We start from the raw sequence: 13,124 nt of genomic DNA on the forward strand, positions 1-13,124 counted from the left end.
AGAGGAAAGAATACCCACGAAGAAAAAAACTTCTGGTGTGTTTGAAGGAAAGTGGATTGTTCAAGAGAGGGAAAAGTAGTCTAAGCAAAAGTTAGCACAATTTAGGCTTCACTTGGAAGAATTTAGGCTTCCGAAAGAACTATTTTTCTTGAGAGGGAAGATATAGTGGCGCATCGTGGGAAATAACTCGTTTCCCTGTTGACGAAATAGTGAGAGTTGATGAAACATAGGTAAATGCAGGTCATGCTAGGTCTAGGAGTTGGACAGTCACCTCAATTCGTAGGACTTCTAACACCCCAATAGGAAAAGGCGGTTGCCTCGTTCTTTTACATGCAGGGTCAATAAATGGCTTTGTTCAACATTGCATGCTTCTTTTTCAGTCGAGAAAGACAGTGGACTACCACGAGGAAATGACATTCGAAAAATTTAAGTCGTGGTTTAAGGAGTTTCTTCTCGTTAAAAATCCTCCTCCCTCCACTATTGTTTTGGACATTGCATCGTTTCACAATACAAAGGTAAATAAAGAGCCTAACACGTCTACAAGGAAAGAAGCGGTGTTAAAATGGCTTGAAGAAAATCAAATTCTTGGATTTTGTTCTTCAATGAACACAGCTGAATTACTCGAGATTGTTCGATGTTACAAAGACACAGTAGAGCGTTTTGAGATCGATGAATTAGCCAAAACTGCAGGACATGAAGTTATCAGGTTGTCCCCGTATTATTGCCATTACAACCCAATTGAGTTGATTTGGGCACAATTAAAAGGTTATTTCGCGGAAAACAACAAGACATTCACCATGCAAAGTGTTGGCGATTGATATTGAAAGCGATTAAAGAAATTACTCCAGCAAAGTGGAAAAAGGTCGTGAATCATACTTGGCACATAATTTTGAACTCCAAGAAGGAAGAAGGTTTACTTGAAAACACTGTAAAAGAAATGGTAATCTCGTTGCAAGACAGTGATAACAGCAGTGATGACGACGTAACAGATGATGAAACTATGAGTGATAATTCAGAGACATACGGAAGATCTTATGTACAGGCATTGATGGATTACTGCGAAGTAGGATTTCTACAGTAAACGGCATTAAAGTGGCTACAATTGAAAGCCATTCTCTAACGTAAGTAGTTTTCATTTTTTTTTTTTTTTTTTTTTTTATTTAAAGATATAACATTGTGTGTTTAGAAGTAGCAATTATTTTCTTTATGATTTTGTAAACAATCTTAACGCAATACTTTTTTTCTTTTTTGATTGATACTTTCGTACGCCGTGATGTTAAATAATATTTTTGTTGTAACACATAGGTGATTCTTTTCCCACAAAAGAAAGCACCTTGTTGTATTGTTACAGAAGATAAATGTGGCAACCGCACTAGATCGCACGTGAGAGCTGTCAGAGCTCTTCTTAGCGTGGCCTCACTCTAGCGTTACTCACAGACTGACATGTCTTTGTATTATAAATATGATGTATACTCAACACACTCATTGAGGTTTATAAAAAAATAAGACAACAACACTTTGTTTTGTAAATATTTTTTAATTATACAATTAATCAAGACACATGGTGTCTTAAATTTCACAATTCATCTGCACATAAAAATGTCTTTTACTTCTCATGTTTATTTTTTTCGTCGATATACGTTAAAACCATATTATGTACATTTAATTCAATTAGATTCGGATTCCTGAAACACTCATTCAGTTACTAATTACATGTCCAAACGTATACGAACATTATACATCTAAACATTACTGCAAAATTACAGTCTGTTAAGAGAACAATTCATGTATTTGAAAAAAAAAAAAGAAAATGTATTTGCAAACAAGGACTCACTGGGAATAATCATTTTCTTTACACATACAATTAATTAATGATCACAAACTCAACGGAAGAAACTGTATCATCATAAACTATTAATTACCTTGTTGAAGTTTCGTTGAAGATGTCTCAGGTAAATACAAAAGGTCACATACATGCTTGTATTCAAAAATAACAAGCAACAATATTGTCAACAACTGAAGCTACTACATAATTATTGTAACCTATGATAAAATAAACATTTCATTAATAATTTATCCCTTTTTTTTAGTCTTATCTTGGGGACAATTGTTGTCAGTAATGTGGTAAAGCTTCATTATTTTTTTCTTTCTTTTTTCCGTAACAATCACTTGATTAATCGGACTATTAAAAAAAAAACGAACATTTACAATATGGTCAAACAAATTTGATTTTGCACATTATTTTTTCTGTAGAAATTTGACAACGGTTGAGTTGATATGTTGATATTGAAGCATGAATACTTTTGGTGTGCTGCTGTTTACAGAACCCGCAAAAAAATGCTAAATTATTGACAGTTGCAAATCGAAAGCAGATAAATGAGTTGTGATAACGGTATCACATGCAAGATAATATTGTCTAGTGGACTACGTCTTTGATTTTCGAATATTTTTATTTGTTTCGAAGGTATTACAGAAAAACTTTAAAATTAGCGGTAGTTTAATTTCGCTGTGAAGAAGACCGTTAAGCACAGCGTGATGGAGCCTAAGTAAAAAATTACCGCCTACGAAAACAATTCTCCCCAAGATATCATTGCATTGTAACATACAATACCACACTTTCTTTTACCATTCACAATATATCGAAGAAAAGCTCAACAAGTATGATTATTCCAAACTTCCACAGTAATAAACAGTACAATTTGTAAAAAAGGTAGAATTTCTTGGAGCTAGAGAAAAAAAAAATGTATCTAAACAGTAACAATATTTATTTTTGTTATACACCAAAGAACTAAAAGACATTTTTATTACATTTATTTTTCACATTCCAGAAGCCAAATAACGACTTACTGAATTGGCATTTTAACGTAACCATGACACAGAGAATGACTATAAGGAATGCTTCCCTTCAAGAAAGAGAACATTCATTTCATTATTATATTATATATTTTTTTAATATATATATATTTATATATATGTATGTACAAACATTTCTTGAAGCAATCAGTAGGTTCTCCTTTATTATTAATAATAATCCTTCAATCACACATATGACTCACTCATGTTCAAGGCTTTTCGTTGAATTTTACAATATACAGGGTGTCACAAAAGTGTGTCAGTATTTTGGGAACGGATTACTCACATCAAAATAAGAAAAAAGTTCACATGGACCTGTGCTCAAAAGTGGATAGTTTCGGAATTACAGAGAGCCGAAAAGGTGAAACGAGAGAACTTTAAAAAGTTCATAGCTCCACTACTATGGAACCTATCGTAGTCTGGGCAAGACATCACTGAGGAACTTGCATATTTGGATGTTTGGATAGTTTACACACTAGTTCCTCTATGATGTCTTGACCCGACTACATTTAAAGTTCTTTTTTTTTCACCTTTTCGGCACCCTATAAGTAGGAAACTATGCACTTCCGACCTCAGGTCCATATGAACTTTTTTTTGCCTTATTTTGATGTGAGAAATCTATTCCGAAGACATTGTGACAAACTTTTTTGTAACACCCTGTATGTCTATCATTTTCAAAAAGCTCTAAATAAAACTGAATAAGATAAATCTTAGCTCTGCCGCCTTTTAAGGAACATACATAACTTCAATTGATATATTTTGGATACTACCCGATGGCCAGATGTTTTTCTCGATCCCCATGAATTATTATTAAGTATTCTGCTTGTTGGCCGGTCCTGGAACTAACGAGAGTTTATTTTTTCTTTCTTTCTTTCTTTCATAGGCTCCAGGTCTTGAAATGTTTGTTCCACGTTTCTCGACCCTCACCTTCCTCTTTTAACTCCCAGTATTTTTTTTTTCTACTTTTCAAATAATCGATCAGTTACGTTGCTCTTCTTTCTACTTCTCACTTTCGTTCCATCTTTCCCCCATCGAACCATATGACGTTATACGAGGTGTGTTCGAAAAGTATCGAACCTTATTTTTTCCCGCATAAACCAATGAAGCGCGGGTGACTCTTTTTCAGCGTAGATGTAGAAGGGACACTCATGCACAGTCGTGATTTTTTTTTCCCGCGCTCAGAAAACGTCACTCGCTGGCAGTCTGCCAACGAGTGTGCGCGATCGAAGACGTGTAATGAGTGATTCAGTTTTTTTGTAAAATGACAGATAAACTTGAGCAGCGATATTACATCAAATTTTGCCAAAAGCTTGGCGGTACCCAAGCGGAAACCATTCAATCGGATCGGTACATTCAATTTTGAACGAGAATTCGAGCATGAGGAGAGTGTCTGCGAAATTTGATTCAGGTTTTCATCGCCAAACAGAACATTCCTGTGTGTCGTCAGGCTCTCTACTCACCCGATATGGCTCCGTGTGATTTTTGGTTATTTCCCAAGCTGAAAATGCCACTAAAAGGGACTCGATTTGAATCAAGAGAAATCATGCGTAGTGCGACGACATCGGTTGCTTATCATTCCAAAAATTGCGTTCCAGAAGTGTTTCCAACAATGATGGGAACGCTGGAAGAAGTGTGTGCATTACCAAGAAGACTACTTTGAAGCGAATTAGTGTTTCGGATTTCCAAACCAAAGCCAACTGAAGGTTCGATAATTTTTGAACACACCTCGTAAGCAATTCAACAATAATAAGACTTCTTGCAAATACTATACATTTCGTTAAAAATTCTGTAATGATTTTCAACGCTCCTTGGGAGCACAGTGGTTCAGTGACAGAGCGTTCACACCTGATACGAGGGGCCCTTAATTCGAACCTATGTAATGTTAAGTTTATGGTGGGCAACATAGTGTTTGTGGATTTTCTCGGAGTTCTTCCATTTCCTCTTACATTCAGTCCACTATTCTTCCACAATTATTCTCTCTCATTAGTCATCCATTTCTGTTAAGTTATAGGGCTAAAATTTTCACTTCATTTCAAGTTTACACTGGCTATTTAATTTGTTGCATGAAATAATATATTATATACATATCAGGCTTTGTAACCTTACTTTCTGATTACCCCTCGTATTAAGGACTAAAATTATCACATTATTACATTACTAAATATTAAAACTTTAGGCTGAAAAATTGTAATAGTACGTTTTCTTTTATTTATTTATTTATTGTAATGCTTTAGAAAAAGAAAGATAAATATTGTGCAAAATTCACCGAACAGCCTTTTAACATACAAACCATTCATTCGGAAAGGACTTGAACTGATTTTTTTTTCTGACTATTGAAACATCACATGTCTCAAAAACTTTGATTGTAATTACATATAAAGTAAGCTGTATCTTGTTTTTAATAACTTTCTTTTTATTACTTATCCATTTACTTATTTATTTATTTATTTATAAAAGGACTTATTGTCATGCCTTAAAAAATATTATTAACATTGAATTATATAGAACACAACCACGCTTACCTCCAATTTCATACATTTATTAAAATTAACATTATTAATTATCAAACATGGCACAGTGTACATATTTTACCTCTGAATGTACAACGAACCAAAATAACAAAAAAATATTTAAAATGATAGAAGATGATTATTTACTGGGACGGTTCAAAAACTAAAAGAATATAGTTCTGATTTGCGAAAGATTATACAACGAAAATAGTAGAGAATTTGTAAGTTCGCACTTTCCGGGTACCTGAAGGTCACCGGAAAAACGTTTTCAAAACACGTTACGCCACGACATAAATTTCCGTACATAAATAACAATCCGCCACTTGCATTAGTTTCTCTTCATTTTCGTATCACTATAGCAATCCCACTTTTAACCTCTTGCGTACCAGTAACATCCATGTGGATGTCATGAAAACTTGTCCCTTATTACGGGTCGTATTGATCCTGGAGATGATGAAATTTGTTAGTGGATGCAAGTCGATTTAATTCTACTATTTCTCCTTAGGTGGCAGCACTTTACGGACAGAAAAGTTAAAAAAAGTGTTGTCTCAGTAGACGGCAGGTCTATGGGAGCATTCAATTAAAATATGCATGTGTTTGTTTCGACGATAATGAGCAACTTCGAGATTTATTTCGAGATCAGAAAAGGAAAAGCTTTGTCTTTGATTTCCGGTCAATGTTGCCAACATGAAACAGCATAAAATCCCTTCAGAACATCAGAATTTCCCTTTTCCAGTAAAAATGTTCCACAATTCAAATAATTGTTTTTATCAGTAATATGAATGCTCTCCTCGCTCGCATACAATAACTATGCCCTATATAACCATCTAGGCAGTGTTTTAACAGTAAAGAAAACCGATATTATAGCATACACATTGGAAAATGACACCTGTAAACGCAAGGGGTTAATTTAGTTTATCTCTTGATTGAAACAAATTAATGCATCACAATTCCAGTGTAAATATACAAATTCTACCTGTAAATTTATAAAAAAGTGAACCACTATATACCAATCAATTAGAGTACAACATAAAGTGTACGATATGCTTCTGAACATGTAAACAACAAGTACAGAAAGAAGCAACAGACCAAGCTTGACATGTCTGTTATCTTATATTATGTTAAGAAATATGTTGCTTCTAAAATTTCTATGGACGGCTAAAATGAGGTATCGATTTTTAAAAAATCCGAAATAAGAAATTATTAATTGATAGGGGGAAATATTATACTGGCATCACTGTGATTTCTATGGATGGTAACACTGAAAATTCTCCAGGTTCATATTTTGTTCTAGAATAACATTATCTATGAGTGTGGTAAGTTGCGTTTCATTATCTCCTTTCACTTACGAATAAATAAGTGAAACAAAAATGGTAAAATTTGTATTATTTTTAGTATGTCAAGCTCTTAAGATGGGATCTAGATTCTTATCTATTTGGGGTTACAACCGCCACTCGCTTACTAACGGCGACAAAGTGTAGAAAAAAGTAACAGACTAAAGCAATAATAATAATAATAATAATAATAATAATAATAATAATAATAATAATAATAATAATAATAATAATAATAATAATAATAATAATATCACCATCATATGACTTTGACGAGAAGTTACGGAAGACATTTTTTTAGAAAATATGTAACTAATAGAAAATAAATTTTGGAAATACGTAAAACAAGGATATACTTTGGCTTACAGCACATTTCAGAGGCAAAATACGTATATAATAATATATACAGAAAAGAAACCACGAAATTATTTACGTTCAGCTTTTGAAAAAAAAAAAATATTCTTCTAAAATAAAACAGAATGCATATTATATACATATACATACATACATACATACATACATACACTTCTTTCAAAACGTATTAACAGTTTCGTAAGTTTGTAAATTTAATAATAGTCAGTCAAGTAACAATAAATGAAAATATATTTTGATAAAAAATAAAAGGTAAAAAAAGAGATTTCTGTTTTACAAGTTGTTTCATAGCATATACATAGATTTTTTAAAAAAATACAACCGAAATATACATAAATTTTGTTTTAAAGTAAAGTACTTGCCAAAGAAAAAAATAAATCACCGGAAGAGATTTTTTAAAGTTTATTTGTTCTGTTCTGTTCTGCGGTTATTGAACACTTTACTGGTCCGCTCTCATGTATATATATATATGTATTTAATTTCCAAAATAATAAAAAAAGAAATTTTAAAACATTCATTTGTTATACATATAATTTGATAAAACACACATATAGAATACTGCGGAGACTAAGTCATACATACAAAATACAATATTGTCAGTACGCTTTTTTCATAAAGTCCTTCTTTCGCTAGTTAAAGAGAAAAAAATCAATGCTTTTCAACATTAATGAGGTATAATAATGCAATTATGTTTTCTCAACGTTTGTTACTTTTATGTTGGTTACTTGTTATAACGATGTTCATTTGTTTTTTTCCTTTCTTCATTCTTTTGGACCATTAACAAACTACTTTTACAGTAGAAATACCATAAAATGCTACGCGTTCACAACCAATAAGGGAAGGTCAATATATAAAGTTAACATTTAACTTCTTCAGCTCAGTTTGATGCTATGGTCTGGTATGTTTCTCTTCTTGCTTCGCTTCACCGCCTGCAGAAATGAGATTTTATTCCGCTGAAAGCTGAAAACGACAATTCATTTGAATCTCGGAAACAGAAACTGCGGATTGTATATTTCCTTTCCAAGAAAGCTGCCATTTTTCCCCCTTTCTTGCATTTTAAGAAGAGAACATTTAACATTCTTTTTTAAAAAATTCTTTTTAGCTCTTGACTTAATAATCACAGATGAATTACACGGACGTTATTTTTTTTTTCTTGCATACATTCTAATCCGCTGCTCTTTTACTGTCTTGCTCTTCTTTCTTGTGGCATTTTCCTGCTGGTTTTTTTTTTTTTTTTTTTTTAACGTACCTTTTTCTCACCTTTTCACAACACACATGGATGTCAAGTTATGACTGTGTCACTGAGATCTTCTTTCAGCCACTGTGGAATATGACGATAGCCTAATCGCTTGAATAACTTCACCAAAGCCGTATTATGGGACAAGTAATAGCGCTACAAAAGAAAAGAAATAAAATATAAATATGTAAAAAGAAAGGTTTTTTTTTTTAAATTCCCAAGCAATTTGTGAAAACCTTGTACAATTTTAAAAATGTTAACACTCAAGCAAATGCATTGACGAAGATTCCCCATTTTTGAAGAAAAAAAATGTAACTGCTTGAGACTATAGTGCTGCCAAAATGTCTCGAGCCGTGGCAAAAATGCGAACTAAAGCTTACACACACACACGCGTTGAGCCTATAAGGGTTCAGCTGTTGCTAAGCGAGAGAGCCTTAGCGAAAGGAAGTGGAATCCCTTCAGCCGATAGCAGCGCTTGGAACGAAAGACTAAGTATCAAGTCAATATGGTATACCTATAGCTATACGATGGGAGTTGTGGCGCCCTCTGGCTTCCTCTTTTGATTATTTAAGCACATACATCACGCTGTCTGTTTTTTATTGTTGTGGAAATATGTTTGCAGGGGAAAACCGTCACCGCGTGTGGATTTGTTCGTATTTCTTATGATCGTACTATACTTTTTGTATATACAATTGTGATTAAGATGGAGTAGGCTATAAAAGGAAGAACAAAGGCGTGTTTTAGAATTGTTTTAGAAAAGGTTGAAAAATGGTGCTGGAGGTTATGAGCACAGAAAGCTTCGAAAGTATGGGCAATTCCCGTCACTGCGTGTGGTTTCGTTAGAAAAACTCCATGCAACTGTTACAATTTCAACTACTTCAGGTAAAAAGGTTTTCGGCGCATCTACAATAGAAATTAAGGAACTTTTTAATGTCCTTAAGAAATAAATATATCAATATATATGTAGCAAAAATAACTAAACTATATAAAATAGAAAGTTATGGCCAATTATTCTCAGATTGAGGGGATTCCCATATCGCGTTTGGATATGAGCAAACAGAGCGCGTGTGTCTGTGTGTTAATAATTTAGAGTTTACGTTGTAATTTGCACTTCAAGAACGGGATTCTAAAGCTGTACTGCAACGCAATGAACTGCGCTAACAATCAATGTTGTTATAATGGTTTAGTACAACAATATATTATAGTCAATATCAGTCAATTCTAACTGGAAGCAGGAAGTAGTTTGCTGCTCGTATTTTCGGTAAATCGTACAGAGAGAACAAGGAAAAGAAAATTAGCAAATCTAGCGTTGATAAAAGAAAATAGAGACAGGTAAACATAGCGTAATCGATGGTTTTGCAATGCCCTACTCGTGAATTTACGATTAATCGAACAATGCCGAAACTTGTTTGACTCTACTTCACCTATCTCGTTTTCTCTCCTTGTTTGCTCAACTTGTTCTTGTCTGGCCTGGCACTGATCGTGGAAACGTGCTCTTACGTCAGACATTGACCAGTTGGAAGTGACTGATCAACACTAATCTTGAAAATTTTATTTCTGCTCTGTAAATCTTTAATCTTCAACAAGGGATTTTCATTGTGGCTTAAAACATTGTCAAATTGATAAATCTCTCTAAAATATCTTAACTATGCTTTTAGAATTAAAAGAATTAGATGTAAGAATTTTACTCTTAACGAATACAAGAGTTTCAAGATTAAAACTGACCATTTCACTGACACCCATCTACTGTAATCATAAGTGGGCACCTTCGTGAGGTAACCCTTCAACCTTGCTTACCGCCAAAAGTAAATGCATGAGATTGAGTTCTTTTGACTGGTGACACACTGCCCACGACATGTAAGACAAGATTCTTTTGATTTCGTTTTTGAATCCTTGGGAAAGTGCTTTCCAGAAAGAAGTAATATTCGCCTATAGCATGCACAGGGTGTCTACTAAAAAAACCAAAATGAAATTTCGTGACCTTCTCTTTCCCAAATCATAAAATTTAGTAATATTTTTAATGTAGGTGCGAATTGGGCCGCATTTTCATGCTGCTTTGCTTGCGATTTGGTAGCATCTAAAGCCAACCATACACATTTTTGATGGTGAATTTTGACATTTTATAGAATAAAATTTTCCAGTCTACACTTATGTTTGTACAGATAAAAAAAGTCGTGACCCAAAAGTTAAATTTTCTTGACTTTCATGACCGTTTTCTGATTTCGTGACTTTTTTATGACTTTCGTGAGCGATAGACACCCTGATGCAGCACACTACAGCTATGACCCGTAGTTTGAACCAAACAGCAAAACGCAGGTATCAAAAAATAAATAAATAAATAAACACTGCTGAACAAGACTGCACTTATTTAATATAAAAACACATTTACACGTGACGTTTCAATCTTCTAGCCAAGATCCTCATCAGACGTACACTCACGTGTAAATGTGTTTTTATATTAAATAAGTGCAGTCTTGTTCAGCAGTGTTTATTTTTCTGATTTTATTTGCAAGACGTATGACTATGATTGTGTGGCAGGTATGAACATGAACGCTATCGGGTTGTGAGCTCTGCGACAAAATTGAGAATCCTACCAACTGTGAGGTGCAGAGTATAATAGGGTTTTTGACTGCTATTTGCTCAGAAAGTTGAAAGACACTGTCCGGAAAGTACTCCGTACTTTCTTGCTGCTGGTGAACTCAGAGAAGCTTTGAATGCATTGGTGGCAACAGAGTGCAATGATGTTCAAACAAAGTGGTATCGTGCTAGGAAAACTGATTAAATGTGATGCCAAAGACATTGAAAATTACAATGAAGTGAAAGGAAATATTTCAGTTTAACGTCCCACTCTTATGTTCGCTAGGCTAAGGGAGACGATAATTAAGGCAAGTGAATGATGATGGAAAAATTGGTGAAACGAGAATATGGCAGGAAACGGAAATACCCCGAGAAAACCCACAGACACAATGTAATTAACCAAAAACCAACTTGGCCGGGATCGACCCAGGGACCCCGAACCAAAGGTAACCACTGAGCCACCTCCTGCGTTGAAAATTGAAGTAATGTAATTTTTATGTCATAAATGTTTCCCACAAATCATTTATCGTTTTTGTTTCACGCCAAAATGTTTACTATTTTTTCTATATGATCTACGTATTACTACTAATATTATTTTTTCTTAAATGATACATACACAAACTAAAATTGCAAATTTAATAGTGCAATTACCTGAAGCAATTTATATGATTTGTCGTCCATTGGAGGGTACTGTCTGCCTTTACTACGTCCCAAGCATTTTGTGTGGTCCCCATTAACGACTTGGCAGAAGAAGCCTTTCTTTGGATCATACCTAGAGAAACAACATACAAAGAAGCAAATATTAGTTGCGAACATTTAAATTATCTTCTTACAACACAATTTACTAGATTTAGATATTGTGGTCATCTTAGTTGTACTTGACTTTCATTTCAGCTTTGTTGAACTAAACGAATTAGGGGATTTAGGATTTAGATTTCTGGGCTTTCGGCATCTAAGGCCATTTAGCCCTTCACGATTTGAGGGATGACGTCACTCGGCGAGCACACAATCCGGGGAAAGGGAAGGAAGAAAGGATTGGGAAAGGAAGGAAGCGGCCTGGGACCTATAAGTTAGGTACCACCCCGGCATTTGCCTGGTGTGAATGAGGAAAACCCAGGAAAACCTCATTCAGGGTGGCTGGCCTGAAAAAGCTGTTACACTTTTTCGACCGAGTGACCCCACCGGGAATCGAACCCGGAACTAAACGAATTAGAATATCAACAAGAAAGCAAAAAGTACAGTAACCCCCCCTATTGAAACTTTTGTTATCAAACGGCGGTTGAACGCTGGTTCATGACATGCATTGTCATTTAACTGGTATTTGCAAGTATTTAATTTGTAAATACTCTTCTGCCACCCCGTCTACTCATAAGATCACCTGTTGCCGTTTACATATGGAAAATACACACACTTTGTCACTCTGTTTATATTTACTAACCATATTTCAATAAAATTTGACAAATATACAACCTAAATTTGACAAATATATAATCTAGGACCCGAAGTATTTTGAGGAGTATCTTTCGTTCACATACCTCAACCATGAAATTGAAGTTCCGATAGCGATGGCCAAGTATAAAAAGGAAGCCTTTTCGGAAAGATTTCGGCAACATTTCTCCCGGCTTTTGCCGAATTTATGGATTAATGACCTATAAGTAGGTTATCATTCAAAAGCCTGATTCACTCTACAGACAATGATATATATGAACCATGAATTTAAAATAATTACGGTACATGCAGCTTTATGAGTGAGCTTATTTATCTTTTATTTTTCAAAATGTGGCAATATGGTTTCTGTGCGATACTTTACATGCTAATTCCTGCATTTACAGTCTCAATAGGAGTTGAGTTGATTTTAGTTTAGCGTCCGTTTCAGCAGCAGGGCTATATGAGACATGGACCTACTGATTAATGTGGAATCCGAACCACAGGAGCTCCCACCGGGAATCGAACCCGGGTCTAGTTTCAATAGGAGTATCAAATAATAATAATAATAATAATAATAATAATAGCAGCAGCCATGGTGATTGCAACGAAGCGGTCGCTGTCAAACATAGAAATGGGAGAGGAGAAAACAGAACAGGGGACTAGTTTTCGATACCTGGGTGATATTAGTAACGATATGAAGTGGGAATGTGAAATAAAAACGAGGATAGGAAAGAATAGGAATGGGGAAACAAGCCTTTAGGAGGAAGAAAATAGTACTTTATGGGACCTTGCACAGACTCATAAAATCCTTCG

General features: G+C 34.4%; 2 protein-coding genes across 2 annotated transcripts in view; one reads left to right on the forward strand and one right to left on the reverse strand.

The window, feature by feature from the left end:
* The first annotated feature begins 410 nt into the window (after positions 1 to 410).
* Positions 411 to 818, forward strand: LOC145685612 (uncharacterized). Its single transcript, XM_081758001.1, has one exon. The coding sequence runs from the start codon at positions 411 to 413 to the stop codon at positions 816 to 818; it is 408 nt and encodes a 135-aa protein (XP_081614127.1).
* A 699-nt stretch (positions 819 to 1,517) lies between these two features.
* Positions 1,518 to 13,124, reverse strand: part of sfl (N-deacetylase and N-sulfotransferase sfl) — a 185,304-nt gene continuing 173,697 nt past the window's right edge. Inside the window, exons 15-16 of the mRNA XM_081760378.1 lie at positions 11,535 to 11,655; positions 1,518 to 8,462 (exon numbers count right to left, since the gene is read on the reverse strand). Of these exons, the coding sequence (XP_081616504.1) occupies positions 8,352 to 8,462; positions 11,535 to 11,655 (232 nt within the window). The 3' untranslated portion in view covers positions 1,518 to 8,351. The remainder of the gene's footprint in view (positions 8,463 to 11,534; positions 11,656 to 13,124) is intronic.

The sequence above is a fragment of the Thermobia domestica genome, chromosome 5 (assembly GCF_964235325.1).
Source record: "Thermobia domestica chromosome 5, izTheDome1.hap1.1, whole genome shotgun sequence".
In the NCBI taxonomy this organism is placed as follows: Eukaryota; Metazoa; Arthropoda; class Insecta; order Zygentoma; family Lepismatidae; genus Thermobia; species Thermobia domestica.